Below are 20,126 nucleotides of genomic sequence, written 5' to 3' on the forward strand. Positions count from 1 at the left end.
ATTGCGGAGGCCCCTCTTATAAGTTTTGAGACTGTCTGTCCAGATTAAACGAGATTCTTCCAGTTTGGTTAATCGTCAATTCCTTTCAAATTTTCGCAATATTTGTTTCAACTTACGGGCTTAAGAGTTATACCAAGGAGCGAGCTTTCTTTGCTTTTTTAACTTCTTTTTAAGAGGAGCTACAGAGTCAAGTGTTGTTCGCAGCGAGCCTATGGCGCTATCGACAAAATGATCAAAGTCAGTACAGGAAACCTCTGTTACTGAGGGACTTGAATGAATGAATTTAACGACGGAGTAATCTGATTTCAATCATTTTGTTTTGAATTTGGACATGTGCAGCCAATGCTAAGAAAGGTCCTATGCCTGCCTGTTGGAGAGATAGAGAGAAGATTAAAGCGTCAAATTACGGTAAAAGATGCTGTATAAAAGACAGGCTACAACTTTTTTTCCTTGTCCCCCCCCTGGAATTATTCTCTAAAATCTTACTGTTTATTGTCCCCCCCAACTATGAAATGGGATTTTTTCCCCAAAAATTTTGAACGAAAATACATAAGGAACTGGTCTATACAAACAAGTTCAAGCTGTGAGCTTGATGTGAGACTCCCAGTCTCTGTGAAGCTGGCTGTTTCTGCTATATGCAAAGACACTTCCTGGTGATGTATTCCTCATTATAACTTTTCATGAAAGGTTGATAAAATCGTTCTCTTGCAAGGCTCAAAGCTCTCTCCACACCAACAGGTCCTTTGTTGTCATTTAGGTGAGTGAGGGGTGCCATTCTCCACATGCAGTTTACTCCTTTCTTGTGGAGATGTCCAATGTCCTGCATCTGTTCTCAGTCAGTTCTGTGTTATTCTCCTTTAACCAATGATGGCCAAGGATGGCCCACTGCATTCAGCTTAGCAGTGCTCATCACATAAGTCAAGAGATTGTTATCAGTATAGACAATGACAGTTGACCCACTTCAAGGCCAGAAACTCAAGCTTGCCACTGTGAAGATGGGAATTATGCTCTGCTGATGTTGATGTGCAGGACCCAAAGCCAATTATCTTAATTCTTCCATCGTGGCTTTGACAGAGGACCACTCCGAGGCCCTGTTGAGAGCCATCAGTGTGGAGTATGAAGAGATGGTTAACATCTGGGTTTGCTAACACTGGTGGGTTGGTTAGAATGTTTATGAGGTGCTCAAGAATCTGCTTGCTGGTGTTCACTGCTCCACTCCACAGGGGTGTATAAAGGCAAATGAGGGCCCCTTGTTTTTGTCCCCTTGTAGGCTTTGGTTGTGATGAACTGGACTTATACCTAGAACAGCTCATATAGCGGCCTCGCTATGCGTGAAGAATCTTGCAAATATGCTCTGCAATAGCTCAGGAAACATCTTCTACTATCTGTGGAGCATTTCTCTGTCAATACCCATACTGCCTCTACATCTCTTGGATCCACCCTTTACCCCGTCTGCCGACACCAGCTAAGCAATATACCTAAAGTCCTTGCAAAACAGTTCACACTTTTCTAGCCTACACTTAACCCTGTGGTCCTGCAGGGCTTGGGGTACATGGTGCTGCACCTAAACATGCCCTTCAAAGGGCCAGGAGAAGCAGAGGACATTGTCCAAATAAGGAACACCCCTCAGAGTGTCAAGCATTCCCTTTATGCTTCTTTGTAAGGCTGCTGGCAGGTTTGACAACCTGAAGAGGCTGTGAAGGCAGGCAGGTGCCGTGAACCCTTAGCAACCAACTGTAGCCCCCAATTAAGTCAGTCAACTCCTGTATGTGAGAAAGGGGGTGTCTGTTGGGCACAATCTTTTTTGTTCATCAGTAATACAAAGAAGTAGTAGACAAAGGTGCAATAATCTTTTTTTCCTCACACAAACAATAGGTCCGGCATATGCTGACTGAGACAACTCCTGGATGTACTCTTTTACTTCCGTGCTTGGGAATGGAGGCATAAGCCTTCTGAACAGGGTTTTTGTCTTTGAGCCTGATGACATCTGGAGAAACAGGATACATCCAATGTCACTGCTGTCCCAAGAGAACACCAAGACTCCTCATAGAGCACTTCCTTGACTATCTGTGGTTGTTCTAGATGTAGCAGTATGAGACTGTAGTCATGCTGTGCCTTAATTAGTGCTGCAGTATCAGCCTATCTCTGCTGGGGTGCAGTCTATAAAGGTGGGTGGTTGTGTACTGGGAGCCCTTTTGCCTTGAAGTTCCTGGGTGCCCTGCCTCCCCTGGTCGCCTCACCTGGTCGCCTCACTGCCGGATCGCTCGGCTTGCCGTTCTTAGGTATGTTGCAGTTGCTGCGTGGTTCTGTGTGCTTTTCTATATGTAGATATGTTGATCTGATAATGCCTGATCTGATAGTTATTGTTTAGCCTCTAATGTGCTTCTTTCTATGGCAGGGTTAACGTGTGTGTGGTGTGTGTAGGCCTACTCATTATGTTTGGGTTATTTTGCATATTTATTTGGGTTTAATTATTCTTATTTAGCTATTATTTTTGCTTGTTTTGGTTGCTTTGCATGTTTATGTGGTTTATCAGTTTTGATAAGTTCAAGATTACTTCTGATTATTTTTGTTTCTTTGCTGTGGGTTGTTTCCTTGATAGTTTTCCTTCGTTGCATTTGTTTGGTTTTTGTTAAGTTATGTGGGTTTAATTAATTTAACCCTGAGTTAAAAACCAATTCAGTTATTTGCCTTTCCTTGGCATATTTTGTGGGTTTGCCTTAGAATGTGTGTGTGTGTGTGTGTGTGTGTGTGTGTGTGTGTGTGTGTGTGTGTGTGTGAACTAAAGGTTTTATTGAAAAACTGTGTTAAAAATAATATATTGATGAATAAAATGAACTGAATCTGTACGCTGGACCCAGCCTCGAGCTTTCATTAGTAAACGAACTTGTGTGCTTTAACCACTGTATAAAGGGTTAACATAATTCTCCCGGTGAAATTCCTGGGGTGGCATTGTTGGCAACCGGTAATTAATTTTATAATACTAATTTCCTTACTAGCTGTTTGCTCACGCCTCCACGTTTGGACATGGTTGGCCTGATCAAAATTATCTTATAAGTAGTTAACTAAATTATCTCACTATTTTTCACCCTCCCCCGCTCACCACACAGATGAAGATGACTGAGGTCAACCACCTGGTCACCAAGGATCAGTCAAGGTGGTGCTAGAAGTACTGACTTTGTTGACTTCAGCAGTGAAGGTTGATGCCTCAACCTGTTGTGTCTCTGTGTTTCCCATCTCAATGACTTTGGCTATGTGCTAGATGGAGTCCAATGAGAATGACTTCATGTTTAGTGTGATCGGAAATGGGCATGCTAACAAATGGCCACCTGCTCTTGCTGATCTCTAAGATGCCCTCTCTGAAACTAATGGCTGTTCTAAGGTTGGGGGCTCATAAATAGGTGGTCACCCTGCACTGCATTGTTTTTTCCCAGTGGGATGCTCCGTACTCTTTAACCCCTCTGATTGTGGCCATTCTGTAGTTTGGTGTCTTTTAGACCTTTATGTTTACTCCTATTTATCTGACTGATTTCATTTCATTTACGTTCATGATGAATCATCTCTAAATACTGAAGTTTGTTTCGGAGTTCAATCAATCAATTTTATTTATAAAGCCCAATATCACAAATCACAATTTGCCTCACAGGGCTTTACAGCATACGACATCCCTCTGTCCTTAGGACCCTCAGAGCGGATAAGGAAAAACTCCCCCAAAAAAACCTTTTAATGGGGAAAAAACGGTAGAAACCTCAGGAAGAGCAACTGAGGAGGGATCCCTCTTCCAGGATGGACAGACTTGCAATAGATGTCGTACAGAACAGATCAACATAATAAATTAACAGTTATCCGTATGACACAATGAGACAGAAAGAGAGTCCTGATGCTTTGGCAACATAGTTCTCGTAACATTCATGCCAATAAAGCGAATTTGAATTTGAATTTGAGAGACAGAGAGAGAGATGCAGGACAGACAGTAAAGACAGTAGCTTACAACAACATTCATGACAGTAATGATATAATAATATTATAATTATAATTCTGGTTATTGTGGTACAATATGTTGAAAGTATATATAAATGTCTGATAGTATACATATGTGACAATACTCATATCTGTATAATAACAGTTGAAGTATGACAGCAGCAGCAGGAGGCATCTGGCAAAACCACGGCAGCAGCACAACCACACACGTCACACTATCCAGGCACCGTTGCGATATAAGTTAACCTTTGAGACAGTGGCTCGCAGACAAGGCTCCGGAGAAGAAGCCGAGTTAGTGACATGCAGTACGGCCGAGTTAGCAAAATGTAGTAACAGGACATGAAAGAGAGAGAGAGAGAGAGAGAGAGAGAGAGAGAGCCCATTGTATTATAGGAGGTCCCCCAGCAGACTAGGCCTAAGTCAGCCTAACTGGGGGCTGGTACAAAGTAAGCCTCAGCCGGCCCTAACTATAAGCTTTATCAAAGAGGAAAGTCTTAAGTCTAGTCTTAAATGTGAAGACGGTGTCTGCCTCCCGGACCATAACAGGAAGATGATTCCACAGGAGAGGAGCCTGATAGCTGAAGGCTCTGGCTCCTGATCTACTCTGCAAGGACCCCTCGGATCAGAACCTTTGGAACAAGGACACAGCAAAGAATGCAGCTGGAACCACAGCTCTTCCCAGCCTTCTTCTGCCGGCTAACAAAGCAGTACACCACCAAGTGACTCTTTCTCCCATCCACTCAAGGATCGGTAAAGTAACAACTGGGCATAGCTTTATCACAGCTTTACAGGCTAAGCAAGACTATTTAACTTGTTGTATGTGATTTAATGCTGTCATTGAGTTATTGCTGTGATTGTTTGCAGTTAGGTCATTGATTAGTTGGTTTCGCCAAAGCTAAGTGTTTAGTTTGCTAATACTGTTCACAAACAGATTCTTGCACACTAAACAATCTCTGCACTAATCCAGACCATTTGCAACATTGACATAGACTCATTAACAAATAGGCTTTCAACAGAGCTACACCCAAACAGGCATCTCAAAGTTCCCACATCTTTTCCTTTGTCTTTGTCTTCACCACACGGTCAGACAAACACCTCCCCCGATCTGAAGCCTGCTTTGATTTGGCCTTCTTGTAGTTTTCTGTTGTCAGCCATTTTGTTTGCCATTTTGTAGGCCAAACGGCTCTTTGATCACCACACCCGCCTTTGTCTTTCTCTCTCGCTCTGTCACACTCACACACACACATGCACACACACACACAAACCAAGCTTGTATATAGTTAGTTAGAATGTGTATGTTTTGGTTTGCTTTGCTAGTTTGTGAATAAATATAATTCTTTGGAATCATATCTGCTGTCTGTTTAATGTTGCACAAGAGTGAATGAATAGTCAACCTCTGCTGCATCATAACTCCGAAATCCTTCAGGCTTTACTGTTAATTTTGTTTATTGTCATTAATTTAATTATTAATCAAAACTCCAAATTAATAGTTTAGCATATTTTATGAGACTGATATCTTTAATTGGCTATCATTTTCCCTTTACGGGAATGGTGCCCCACGAGGTGATTTAATATTAATTAAGTCATATGATTTAACATAATTATTAATTATTATTAGTAATTATTAATTATTTCTGATAGCCAACTGACCCCAACATATTTGATGCCTCCGTGTGAAGCCCGAATTTAAATCCCTACATATTTGGTGTCCCTTGGTGAGGCCTAATATGTTGATCACTACATATTTGGTGCCACCCGTGTGAGACCTAAAAATATGTTCTTAACAGATTTGTGTGATATTGGACTTTATAAATAAAACTGAATTGAATTAAATTGAATATAAAAATAATCAGTGCTCAATGGCAGACATAACAGTGAGCAAATGACATAAGCAGCTAAAATGATGGAGTTTGTTTGTGTGTAGGCTGCAGGTCATGTGTGTTCAGTTTTGATTTAACTACAGGACAGGAATGCTTATGCTGTTTGTTACTATATTGCTTTTGGCTGTAATCCTGGGCTCTATTTCAGGAAGCAGGCTCAACAAACTCTGAGCCTAATCCCAATCTCCGGGTTGACTGAGCCTGAGCTGAGAAACTCTGAGTTTTCGGTTCCAGAACAGCTGATCAGAATCAGTTCAATCAACTCTGAGTATGTTCAGACTGAGAGAGGCACGTTCACAGCGAGCACCAAAAGACATCATCAGTGGAGTGCAGATAAAGTGATATCCAGTGGCCGAAAGCAGAAAGCCGCTTGTTTCAGCTCAACAGCGTGAGGTGTGATAGGAACAGACTGCAGAGTGTGTTAGTAGGTAATGTGTTATGCAATGTGATGTGTTAATGTGTCTAATATACAGAAAATACAGAAACATTACACAGAGTTCAAATATTTTAATATAATTTGCTCTATCATCTTATTCAGCTGTAATCTGATGGAGCCCAAACACACTGGGCAGCAACTCAAAATCAAACACAAAGATATTGTACAGACTGGTAAAAGTTTTGCTTATACTTTCTTCATTCTGTCAATATTAAGCTGAGGTTAATTGAATTGCTGAACTGCTGTGAAATGACTTCTGATTCACGTAATCCCCTTTATGCTCAGATGGAGCTATTATGGGATGTTAAGTCCCGTAAATGAGCCAGTTACACCGTGGAATCTTTAAATATATGAAAAGTATTCATGATTCATTGCATCATGTAACGTAGATTCATTTCTGATTAACACTGACAAACCTGCAGTTCTTTGGAATTCCTCTTTTTTAAGATTATTTTCAGAGCTTTTGTTGCCTCTAAAAAACAAAACAGTTTAATGTTGAGGGAGAGAGGGAATGAAACGCAGCAAGAGGCTGCAGGCTGGGCTTGAACCCGCAGCGGCTGCATCAGGTGCTGGCCGTCTGATCACGGGGTGTCTGCTCCATCCACTAAGCCACCGATGCTCCGTTGCAAATACTTTGATAATTGATTCTGATTCACGTCCAAGGAAAACCACAAAAAAACGGTCAAAAGTCTTTTCAGAGCCAGAGTCACTTTTCTTACGGCCCGACAAACCGCTGTCTCGCTGATGTGTTCAGTGTGTCTGATGTTATAATGAAAACTGCTGCTGCCTCAGAATCACAGGACAATGCATAAAATTTGCTCCGATGATAATGTAAATCCACAATGTGTAATATTTGATATATCTGTGTGGAACAGATTGTTAGATAAATGAAAGACTGTGAGGTCAAACAGTAGGCTATCTTTCATACAGACACTCCTCCAGGGAGAAATCCAAACAGGGTCTAATCACCTTCTCCTTATGCAGCAGCCGCTGTATAAACTGTGCCCCCCAACATCCACAACTTCATTCACTAAAGGACACACCATGTCTCTCCTACCTGCGACATGCTCAGCCTCAGCATGTCGCATGTCGCACACAAAACAGTCAAGATAGCAGCACAGAGAGCTGATACTCACCCAAGACTGTTTTCCTGTTCTATTTGCAGTGTTTGCAGTGTGTACAATAACATCTACTAATCAGTGGTTTGCTGATGTATGACCACAGTGTCAAAGTGTCATCTATGATAGAACCCTTCTTCTACTGCTCTAATGCAATGTATTCGAATGGTACAGCTTGTCTTCTGTGGGGTAAACATTGGTAAAGGAAACAAATCCTGTTTTTTTTTGTGAAAATGAAGTTAACATCAATATCATTAACAAAGGGTAGTATTTAATTGCATTTATTAATAGATTTACAAGGCGTCTTACCTGCTTCTCAGCAGTAACGCGTTATTAGTAACGGCACTGGTTTTGGCAGTAACTAATACTCTAACGTGTTAGTTTTTAAATTCAGTAACTCAGTTACCATTACCAAACACTGCGTTACTCTGTTATTTTTGGCCAGGTTTTAAAACGGCACACAGCATGCAGTATTCCTTCATAAACTTCAGTTCCCTTTCACTAAAACATTTTAGCCCTAAACAATAAAAGATAGTTAAGTCAGATAGAGGTATTTGAACAATTCTTATCAGAGCATCTTAATGAAACATGTCTCTCACCATCTCTGAAGTCACTGTTGACCTGCTGGCCTCACCACAGTGCTGTAACATTACATAAAGCAGTAGTGCTTCAGTATATTTTTAGTCCCAGTAACGTTATATCCAGTGACATGATATCCATTGTTATCCCGAGGAAGCTTTTGTTGCAGACAGACAATGTCTGCGGTGGGTGACAGACACGACACCATCATGTAGCTCTTCAAATGTTCTCTTTAGCTTATTTTCCATATTTGTATCTAAGTAACATTACCGTAGTTGTAAAACGTGTAAAACGCAGGAGACGGTTGCATGTTTCCTATACCGTTCAATTGTTTTGTCAAGTTGTAGTCTAACAGTCCCTTGGTTAAACTCCATCCGCTGTTGCTTAGGCGATGTAGCTACGGGCCAATACAGTTAAGATATGTTTTGGGCTGCAGGGCTGAGTTTCCCAAAACATGATCTTTCTTAGCAACGCTGTCTTCTTTGTGGCTTAGAAAAACTACACTGCAAAAAAGAAAAGCACCTAGTGCCCTCTAGTGTCCCCACTCAGTCATCTACAGCCAGGACATACTCAGAGTACAGATGACACTAGTGTGCATGCGTCAAGGTCATGGTGTGACAAGAGTCCTAAAATTTAGTTTTTTTGGGAGGGGGAAGTAACTAAAAAGTTACTTTTCTCAGTAACGCATTACTTTTTGGTTTAAGTAACTGAGTTACTAACTGAGTTACTTTTTAATGAAGTAACTAGTAACGGTAACTAGTTACTATTTTTCAGTAACTAGCACAACACTGCTTCTCAGTGATGGGTTAAATAAATGTTTAAACAGCTCATATTTCAGGCTTTTAAAATAAAGTGAATAATAATATGATAAAATGGAAATGCTCTTTGTCCTAGTTTGAATTACAGATATATCAGTCAATCAATCAATCAATCAGTCAATCAATCAATCAATCAATCGTCACATTAAATCATAAAATGGTGATGTCAGTGAAATACAGTTGTCAGTTCCATCAGCTGGTATACTCAAACTAGTTCAGTTCATCTTTTATAGGTTTTATATAGGCCATATTATCCCACCAGAACACTGCTCACTCTCTCACTCTCTCTCTCTCTCTCTCTCTCTCTCTCTCTCACTCTCTCTCTCTCTCTCTGTACTGCATGTCCCTAACTTAGCTTCTTCTCCGGAGCCTTTGTGCTCCACTGTCTCCCAGGTTAACTTACATCGCAGTGGTGCCTGGGTATTGTGACGATTCCTCGTGGCTTACGGAATGATGCAAAAACTATGGTTGCAGATCACAAGCCGTCCAGGGCGCTTGGCGCTATGCACAGTGTCAACAGCCCACTCGGTTAACATTGGCACTGAAAGCAGGTGGGCAGCACTTCATGGAAACACACTTTCCAACATTGGGTTGTGAAAAATAGGGAGATTTTTTTCAGCAGTTTATCGGCCCAAGGAACAAGGTTCTTGGGCCATCTGATGTGAACAGAAGTGCTCTGGCTCACACGAGAATTTCGGTGCGCTGCGCTTCGCAGCACTTCCGTGGACGGTGTGGCCCTGGCATCAGGTGTCTCTCTTTCTCTATCCATCTCTGTCTGGGCACTGAACTGAGCGGAAGACAGAAACCAGCAAATGATTACTTCTTCTTCTTCTTCTTCTTCTTCTTCTTCGGCAGTATCAACGCTACTTGGCGTATCACTGCCTCCAGCGAGTGACTGAGTCACGTCACCGGCTTGCCTCTTACGCGCAGGCAGGCCAGGGTTGCCAGATACTGCGACAAATATCCCCCATAATATTACTTGTTTCCTTCACTGTAAAATCGGGAGATTAGCGGGAGAAATTACTGACCTGGAGCATCGCAGGAGATAGGGTTAAAAATCGGGAGTCTCCCGCGTGAATCGGGAGAGTTGGCAAGTATGTGGAAAATCAGTGTGCTTCACACTGCTTCTGCATCCAGTGTGAACCTGGCATTAGGCCCACAGCTGTCACACCTGATGTAACACACCAATTTAGTCTTGTGCCAAAGTAATGACAACTGGGCAATCTCCATGAAAACTTGAGAATAAAATCCCTGGAAAAAGGTAGCAAGTGGACCTGTTAAATGTGCCTTTTTTACTGCAGGTTCTTTCTAATTTCCAAGTTAAGCACTTTGGATTACATTTGCCTTTGAATAATTTTGTGCAGAGCTTGTGAATCCTAGAATAAGAATGTGCAGTGTCACTGTTATAACAAACAGAACAAAGTCCTTACTTGCATGTTTCCTCAGTCATTTTGTCAGGATCTGTGCAAGCATAGAACTTGCCCTGGGAAGGCAACAAAAGTGTATTTATGAGAAGGCAGATAGATAATGGTTAGCATTACTAAATATAGTATTACGGAACACTTTGCATTGTATTTTCTTCTCTCACTTTGAAAAGTTGGACTCCAATGCAGGCAAACATGAAGTCCAGCAGCATCGTGACCAGTACAATATTTCCAATGGTCTTGACAGCAACAAATACACACTGGACAACATGCTATAGAGACAAGAGATATTACATATGATGAATCAGGTGAGTTTTAGGCCATTTAAAACAGCAGGTATATTGATAGATATCTCATACCTTGAGTCCCTTGGCTCTATTGATGGCCCGCAGGGGCCGGAGTACCCTTAACACCCTTAGAATCTTTACAACTGAGATGGCACTGGATCTAGATGTTACAAACAAAGGCACACCCTTTTTACTGGTGTATTGTTTTACTAGAAAGCAATATGTTGTTGTTTGCTCTCTTGGTGTGATAGCACACGGCACTGCTTTATCCAATACATTTCAAGACTCCACTTACTCCATGCCCATTGAGAGGAGAGATACACTGACGACCAGAAGATCCAAAATGTTGAAAGAGTTCCGACAGAAAGACCCTTTGTGAAGAATAGCACCATATGTTGTCATCTAAAAAAAATAAAAACAGCAACAAAAACAAATATGTATATATATATATATATATATATATATATATATTATCCATTATGACACCATGACTGTATAAAAGAACAATCTGCTGTAGGCATAACACACGGCTAATAAAAAACAAACAAAATTGCAGAATGACAAACAAAAAAATATTGTTGCATCTCAAAACTATTAACATTGTCTTTGAATTCATAGGACAGGTAAGTAAAAGGAGGGGAAAAAAACTAAAAAAGAAAGAAATGTTATCATTGACCAAGACAAACCTTTAATGTCTGTTAATTACAGCTTTACCATAACTCATTTAAGTCATTTTTTGACTGCAGTGTGAAATACAATTTTATATATTTTTAAATGACCAATAAGTGATGAAGCCCTGAGAACTATTTTGTTGTTGTTTTTTGTTTGTTTTGTTCTGCAGAAAGTGATGGCCAAAACCTAAATTTAACTCATAAGCAGGGGATATTATGTACAATATACAAACAAGATAAACTTTTAGGCTTAATTAGGCTTTTTAAGAGTGAGAAACCTGTGCAAAATGAAGTGCTTAGTGCATGATACAAAAGGCACTGAGAGTTCAGCCAAATGGAGCTTCACTACCAAGGACCACGCCACAACAATATGTCTTCTGTTTAACTGTAATTCAGGAGGTGTTAGTTGTTGAGGAATGGTGAATGGATGTAGGTTAGTCTGGGAGGATGAACTGGGGATTGGGCAAAGGGAGTGTTGGTCATCTCACTGTCTGTGATGGCACATTGAACTCTACCAAGTATTGTACCATTCTCGAAACCCACATGCTCCCTTCTGCGCGTGCACTGTTCCGTTGAGGTAAAAACTGGATGTTTCAACAAGATAATGCCCCTTGCCACACATCCAAGGCCAGTAGAACTTGGCTGCAGGAGCACAGTATCCAGGTCCTAGAGTGGCCACCTCAATCCCCGGACATGAGCCCTATTGAAAATCTGTGGTGGATTATCAAAAGGTCTGTTTCAAAGCATAAACCAAAGAATTTAGAAGAATTAAAAGCAGTAGTTCAAGAAGAATGGGACAAGATTACCCCTCAACAGTGTGAAAGGCTCGTGGGGAACATGCCAGCCAGGATTAGAGCTCTACCACATGCCAGTGGCAGGACTACTAAGTATTAATTTGATGATGTGATGGTTTATTTATTTTTTGTTCAGTTTTGAACACATTCTCTGTTATTTGTTGACTTTGATACCGACAATGTTGAGAACTGACATATTGAAACTGTCAAGAATTTAGTTTTGTTAGTTTTTCTTGTATACAATAAACAAAAAAAATATAATTTGTATTTGTTTGTATCTGTCTAATGCAGCCACACCTTTTGAAACACAAAAAAGATTTTTCCACAAATATTTCATGATAATATTTGAGATTGTGTAAAATTTTAAGGGTGTCCGAAAACTTTTTTCCACCACTGTATACAGTCAAGGTAAAATGGGGTTATTGTACAAGTTAAATTAAATTATTGCACATGTTGACAGTGGGTGAAATAGTCTTAGGGCCACTCAGAGGGAGGAGTTGTACAGTTTGATGGCCACAGGCAGGAATAATTTCCTGTGGCGCTCAGTGGTACATTTAGGTGATATGAGTCTCTCACTGACAGTACTCTTGTGCCTGACCAGCACATGGTGGAGTGGGTGTAAGACATTGTCAAGATAGTTTAGACAGCATCCTCCTCTCTGACACCACCATCAGAGAGTCACACTCCGTTCCGACGTCACTGGCCTTGCGGATCAGCTTGTTGAGTCTGTTAGTGTCCGCCACCCTCAGCCTGCTGCCCCAGCACACAACAGCATAGAGGATAGCACTGGCCACCACAGACTCATAGAAAATCCTGAGCATAGTCCGGCAGATGTTGAAGGACCTCAGTCACCTCAGAAAATAGAGACGACTCTGGCCCTTCCTGTAGAGAGCGTCAGTGTTCTCAGCCCAGTCCAGTTTATTGTCCATGTGTACCCCCAGGTACTTACAGCTCTTCACAATGTCCACACTGACCCCCTGGATGGAAACAGGGGTCACCAGAGTCTTGGTCCTCCTCAGATCCACAGCCAGTTCCTTTATCTTTGCCACGTTGAGCTGCAGATGGTTCTGCTCACACCATGTGACAAAGTTATCCAAAACAGCCCTGTGCTCATCCTCATCATCCTTGGTGATACATCCAACTATAGCAGAGTCATCAGAAAACTTCTGAAGATGGCAGGTCTCAGTGCAATAGCTGAAGTCTGTGGTGTAGAGGGTGAAGAGGAAGGGAGAGAGGACAGTCCCCTGCGGGGCCCCGGTATTGCTGACCACTCTGTCTGACACACAGTGTTGCAAGCGCACATACTGTGGGCTACCAGTCAAGTAGTCTACAATCCAGGACACCAGGGGGGCATCCACCTGCATTGCTGTCAGCTTGTCACTGTCAGTAGAGCTGGACGGATGGTGTTGAACGCACTAGAGAAGTCAAAAAACATGACCCTCACAGTGCTTGCCGGCTTGTCCAGGTGGACGTAGACGCAGTTGAGCAGGTAGATGATGGCGTCCTCAACTCCAAGTCGGGCTGAGAGGCGAACTGAAGGAGGTCCAAAAGTGGCTTGACCATGGGCCGGAGCTGCTCCAAGATGAGTCTCTCCAGGGTCTTCATGATGTGGGAGGTCAGTGCCACAGGTCTGTAGTCCTTGGAGCCACTGGGCGCAACGTCTTTGGCACAGGAACGAGGCAGGATCTCTTCCACAGCATGGGGACCCTCTGGAGACTCAGGCTCATGTTGAAGACATGCTGAAGTACTCCACAAAGCTGGGGGGCACAGACTTTGAGCACCCTGGGGCTGACACCATCAGGGCCTGCAGCCTTATTTGAGTGAAGTCTCATCAGCTGTCTTCTCACACGGTCAGCAGTGAAGCACATTGTGGAGGTGATGACACGTGAGGGAGGGGTGTAGTCCTCATGATGGAGAATACAGTCAGTCTGGCCACGGGGGGAGGAGGTGTGAGGAGGGCTCAGGCAGGAGGCTGTTGGGGTGTGAGAGGGAGGAGTGGGGGAGGAGGGTGAAGTGGGTGATGGTTGTCCAAGACAGACGGCAGAAGAGTCAGAGGGGGGATGGACAGGGCCAGCAGTGTCAAATCTGTTAAAAAACAGATTCAGTTCATTGGCCCTGTCCACACTGCCTTCAACTCTTCTGTTGTTGTTGGTCCTGAAGCCAGTGATGGTCCTCATTCCACTCCAGACCTCTCTCATATTGTTCTGCTGGAGTTTCCACTCCAGCTTCCTCCTGTACCTCTCCTTAGCCTCCCTGATCTTCATCTTCAGTTCCCCCTGTATTGTTCTCACCTCCTCCCTGTTACCAGCTCTGAAGGCCTTCTTCTTTGCGTTGAGAAAAAACAAGCACAAATACCTAACTTAATAAAGCAAAAAAGTAGGAAAACTAAGAAAACAAGCAGGAGCGACTGCAACAGGCTGAACGCGTAGACACATGTGCACATGACGTCCAGAGAGGGAAATGACAGCTGGTAAGTGATGTGATATGCCTTGAAGCATTTCCAGCCAGATAAGTAGGCTGAGAGAGTACTTGAGGTGAGGCTGTTGTGAAGCGTTATGAAGATTTTGTAGCTAAGGAGCTAGTTGAATGTTGTGGCTGAAAATGGTGGGACTGGTGTGGGGTGGAGATCAGATTCTGGGGCCAAGTGCCGGAATTTCTGGAATGGGAGATGAGACAGTGAATCAGCAATGCTGTTGTGGTAACCAGGAGTGTGGGCTGCCCTGAGAATGAACTGGTGTTGAGCTGAGATTAATGTGAGTCTGCGCATGATATTCATGATGGCTGAGGAACAAGATCGCTCTTTGCTTAGGATCTCTACAACTGCAGTGTTGTCAGAGTGTATTAGTATGGACTTCCTAGACCAATCATGCCTCCAAAGAATGGCAGCTATGATGATGGAATAAAGCTTATGAAGCGGATGAGGGAGAATGGGACTCTGAGTCAAGGGCTTTGAATTCTGTGGGCCATGCAGAAGTGAACCATTTTCCTCCGTGGTAACCACTGAAACCTACGGAAGGAGCTGCATCCATTTAAAGTTGAATTTCCTGGGGTTGTGTGATGAAGTCGTCATAAAAGAAAGAAATGCTGCAACTTTGATTAAAAGACAGGACGGGAATGATTTGGCTTGTTGAATTATGTGAATGGCATAATTAATTAATTAATTAATTAATTAATTGATAAGCTTGTGGTGGGGCCCCTTGAGTTACTGGATGGTGCTCTTGTGGTGCAGTGTTGGCTATGATGGAAAATGAGGGAGCAGGAGCTGTGTGACGTCCAGAGAGGGAAATGGCATGTGGCTGAAGGAAGTTTAGAGGAAGGGATGATGGGATGAAAGGATGTATGTGCACAGGGATTTTGTGAAGCCTGAGAACACAGGGATTAGAAGAAAGCTGAGAAAATATGGGAAAAGTCAGACACAGAGGGAGCAGACACGGGGTAATACGATCTGGCCCCCACTAGGTGGGGTGATGATATGGGTTGTGGCCCTGAAGGCCACAGAACCCAGGTGACAACATTGAGATGACACTGGCGGTGATTGGCTCTGGTGCAGTGATTGTTGCTGCCGGAGTTCTGATGGAAGCTGAGTAGAGTTTGAACAAAGTTGAGAATCGTTGAAGGTGGGCGATGGTCCATTCTCTGACGCTGGCTCTGTATGTGGACGTGGAGACAGCTGCATTGAAGTGGAGGGCTTGCTGCGAGTGCGCTGTCATGGATAACCGGGGGCTGTACCAGAAGAAGATTGCTGGTGTTACTTTTGTCTGTGTGCGTTGCTATGTTCGGCCCCCATGGAAGGAGGAAAGAAGCCCGGAGACCGATCAGGAGTTGGAGGGATCTCATTAAGTGACACTGACCGGAGATGCTGGCTTGACCTTGGTCTGTCATGGCTGGAGGATCATCTGCTTCGAACAGATCATTGTGCAAATAATCCTCTGAATCAGATGGGTTGATTTGTAATTCAGGATCCATGGTAAGTTGATTCTTTTGAAACCTAAGTTTTGGCGTTGTCTAAGTTTGATAATGTGTTCAGAGGTCTTGAGAAATCTGAGACAAACAGAGCAGGATGGGTTCACCAGGTATAGCAGGCTTGGCAGGTAATCAGGGGTGTGGTTGAGGTGTGGCCCTGCTCCTGAACCTAAGTTAACAAATTAATTTCATTTAAACAAAAAGTTTTACCTTCTCAGTTAACTTATCGATTGTAAAACTTTATAGAACTACACAGAGGCACCAGCAGGATTCTATGTCATATGCACCACAGCCACCTGCCAGCAACGTCTAGGTTCCCAAGCATGTACCTATCAGCAGTCTACGTAGGCAGCGAATGAGTGAGCAACAGAATGAATTACTAACATGACAGTCTGATTGGAGTTCCATTGCCTATCCTTTATCCAAATACCAAAGGAGGCTAAAGTGGTAAAATGAAATAAAATACATCACCAAATTAGAATGTTATCATGTATTACCATAAGAATGTGGTTTGCCCATTTTTCAGATGGCTCATAAGAAGTCCCAATAGCTTTCTCACTCTCAAAATAGTCAATTTAATTCCTGGAAGTTTATTTCCTAGGAGATAACAGTTTGTAAGTAGAAGGTAATATCTCCTACATATTAAATAAACTGCAACATTGTCTGCAGGATTTTTGTTTTCACCTTGTCTCTCAGGGCTTCTGTAGTTCAATAGTGACAAACAAAAGGAAAACCCAACATGCAATGTCCAAAAAAGATGTTCCATAATGTGTCTTGAAAAGCTTCACCACCCCTTGGTGCAGATTCTTAGAGTGTGTGAAACTTTATTGGAGGGGTGAAAACCATTCTTCTAAACAAGCAGCTTCTCTATCTTTTGCATTAAGATCCAGTTAGAGTAAAGGCCATAGCGTATGAGTCACATAATTTGGTCAGAATTGAACTATTACGTAAGCCTTTATTACCTCTGAGGATGCATCAGGATTCACTGTTTCTCCAGGTCTTTTCAGGTTTTTCTTTGGTTTGTCACTCATATGTATCAACAATATTAACTGTGGTGCCTGTCATTACCTTGAGCACAATTTCCGCTGTGAACACTGAAGTGAAGACTATATCAGCGTAGGCCAACACCTGAAAGTGTCACATTTGTTTGTATTGTCAACAATGATACAATATCTGTACTAAATGCTGACTGTGATTGAAACCTGCAATTTATTCAATGAAACTTTAACATTTAAATTACAGTTGTACAGGCAAGCACTTGTCACCTGGTTTCTAAAGGACATGGGGTCAATGGGATCCTCAGCAGCTAAAGAAATAGATGACAGCAGGATGAAGAGGAGGATGATGTTGGTGAAAGTAGTTGCATTGATAATGCGATGGCAGAGCCTCCGGAACCTGAAATGGTTAAGAGACATCTTCATGTCAGTTTTGTAATAACTTGTGAAATTCAGAAAGGTATACATTTCAAAAAGTTCATCTGGAACCAAAAGTTAAGTGAACATAGTTAATTGTGGCAAAACATATTTACCGGACTGCGAAGTCTGTACCATGTAGGTGAATACATTTCCTTTGCTAATTAACTGACACTCAGTGTTGAAAGGTGCATGCAGTTTGATAGCAATCCAGTGGGCACCCTTTTAAAAACATAATGAGACTGTTTTCAATGCAAGAGCCAGACGACCAAAGGAACCAGAGTCTTAATTTAATTCCTGAGTTATAATTCCTGGTGCCATAAAACTCCCTGCCCTAAAACTATTACTTTTCAATGGCCTGGTAGATAGCTGGGCAGAGTGTGCAGCCCCAAGGGGGCACAAGCCAGTGTTCTCATTGGGCCGATCCCAAGCCTGGATAAATGCAGAGGGTTGTGTCAGGAAGGGCATCCGACATAAAATCTATGCCAAATAAAACGCGTGAATCACGACGATCATGACTTCCATACTGGATCAGTCGAGGCCCAGGTTAACAACAACTGCCATCGGTGCTGTTAACCTACAGGGAGCCGGTGGAAATTGGACTACTGTCAGTCAAAAAAGGAGAGGAGGAAGGCGTGTCCATAGGCAGAGAGAGAAGAGGAAAGGCAAGAGTCTAGAACCAAGAGTAGGGACTTTGAATGTTGAGACTATGACAGGGAAAGCTCGAGAGATGGCTGACATAATGCAGAGGAGGAGGGTGGATATACTGTGTGTTCAGGAGACCAGGTGAAAAGGTAGCAAGGCTAGAAGCTTAGGAGCAGGGTTCAAGCTGTTTTATCATGGTGTGAATGGGAAGAGAAATGGAGGAGGAATTATCCTGAAGGAGGAGTTTGTAAGGGATGTTTTGGAGGTGTAAAGAGTGTCAGATAGGATGATGAGTCTGAAACTAGAAATTGAAGGTGTGATGTTCAATGTTTTTAGTGGTTATGCCCCACAGGTAGGTTGTGAGTTAGAAGAGAACTGATCCTATCCCCCAGAGGTGAGAGAGTGGTGATTGGTGCAGACTTCAATGGACATATTGGGCAGGACAGAGCTGATGAGGAAGTGATGGGCAGGTTTGGTATCAAGGATAGGGATGCAGAAAGACAGATGGTGGTAGACTTTGCAGAAAGGATGGAAATGGTTATACTGAATACTTTCTTCCAGAAGAGGCAGGAACACAGGGTGACTTATAAGAGTGGAGGTAGGAGCACACAGGTGGACTACATCTTGTGTAGACGATGTAATCTGAAGGAGACCAGCGACTGATAAGTCGTGGTAGGTGAAAGTGTAACCAGACAGCATAGGATGGTGGTGTGTAGGATGACTTTGGTGGTGAGGAAGATGAAGAGGACAAAGGCAGAGCAGAGGATGAAGTGGAAGAGGGTTGTGTGGTTTTCAGGGAGGAGTTGAGACAGGCTCTGGGCGGCCAGAGGTGCTCCCAAATTACTGGACAACTACAGCTAATGTTATCAGAGAATATTTGGTGTGTCATCTGGAAGGAAAGGAGGAATGAAGGTTAGTCGTAGCAAGACGGAATACATGTGTGTGAATGAGAAGGACCTAAGTCTAAGTCTGGTTGACTGACATGCTGACGTATTGCAGTAAGCGAGTTGTGTCATTTCTGGTGTTTCTGTGACAGCGTCTCTGTGCTGCTCTGGTGAATTCTACTAACCTGCTTTCTGCTTTCTCACTTCAGTTGCTTTAACGTCTACTTCAAGTCTTAACCCACACTTGTTCTGTTTAAGCACTTATAGCTCTCGTCCTTTCTACGACTTTCTTGCTAATATCTTAGCTGTTGTTTGCACGTTACTAGCCTTGTTAACTACATTAGCTTTACAGTTAACGATGGTTTCTCCCTCTGCTCTTTCTTGCTCGGTGTGCCAAATGTTCAGTTATGCCTTTGCCTCCTTTAGCGACAGTGGCAATTGTAATAAGTGTAGCTTATTTGCTGCGTTGGAGGCGAGGCTCAGTGAATTAGAAGCGCGGCTCTGCACCATGGAAAACCATTCAGTAGCTGCGGTAGTTAGCCAGCCCCCTGTAGCCGGTGCGGAGCCACACAGCATAGCCTTAGCCTCTGCTAGCGGTCCTCCGGTAACGCCTGTTCAGCCGGGAGGTTGGGTAACCGTTCGCCAGAGGCATAGCTCCAAGCCGAAGCCCACTGCTCACCACCAGCCTGTTCACGTTTCCAACCGCTTTTCCCCACTCAGCGACACACCCGCTGAGGATAAAACTCTGGTTATTGTCAGCTCTATTCTGTGGAACGTGAAGTTAGCAACACCAGCGGCCATAGTCAAATGTATCCCTGGGGCCACAGCGGGCCACATAGAATCAAATTTAAAACTGCTGGCTAAAGCTAAACATAGACTCAGTAAGATTGTTATTCACGTCGGCGGCAATGACACCTGGTTACGCCGATCGGAGGTCACTAAAATTAATATTGCCTCGGTGTGTGAATACGCAAAAACCATGTCGGACTCCGTAGTTTTCTCTGAGTTGAGATCAGGACTCAGAGTCGCAGTCCTAAACGCCTCTCTGAGCTTCTAGTGCAGTTACCCAGCCATAGTTTTCATAGTTTTATACAAACGGCGTCTGTCCCCCGACCACCTAAATTATCTAAATCTAAAATTAAACAAAGAGGAGTTGTGCATAACAACCCAGGGTCCGAAGGTTTTTTCCTACTTGCCCTGCCGGGCAAGTACTTCTCAAATCTACTTGCCCCAT

The 20,126-nt window shown here is 43.0% G+C and overlaps 1 protein-coding gene across 1 annotated transcript in view; it reads right to left on the bottom strand.

The window, feature by feature from the left end:
* The window catches only part of LOC125886092 (dihydropyridine-sensitive L-type skeletal muscle calcium channel subunit alpha-1-like), a 542,543-nt gene that overhangs the window by 288,296 nt on the left and 234,121 nt on the right, over window positions 1-20,126 (bottom strand). Inside the window, exons 18-23 of the mRNA XM_049572040.1 lie at window positions 17,217-17,346; window positions 17,020-17,079; window positions 10,819-10,925; window positions 10,596-10,683; window positions 10,401-10,508; window positions 10,243-10,295 (exon numbers count right to left, since the gene is read on the bottom strand). Coding sequence (XP_049427997.1) covers window positions 10,243-10,295; window positions 10,401-10,508; window positions 10,596-10,683; window positions 10,819-10,925; window positions 17,020-17,079; window positions 17,217-17,346 — 546 coding nt within the window. The remainder of the gene's footprint in view (window positions 1-10,242; window positions 10,296-10,400; window positions 10,509-10,595; window positions 10,684-10,818; window positions 10,926-17,019; window positions 17,080-17,216; window positions 17,347-20,126) is intronic.

This window comes from Epinephelus fuscoguttatus, linkage group LG1, assembly GCF_011397635.1.
Source record: "Epinephelus fuscoguttatus linkage group LG1, E.fuscoguttatus.final_Chr_v1".
NCBI lineage: Eukaryota > Metazoa > Chordata > Actinopteri > Perciformes > Serranidae > Epinephelus > Epinephelus fuscoguttatus.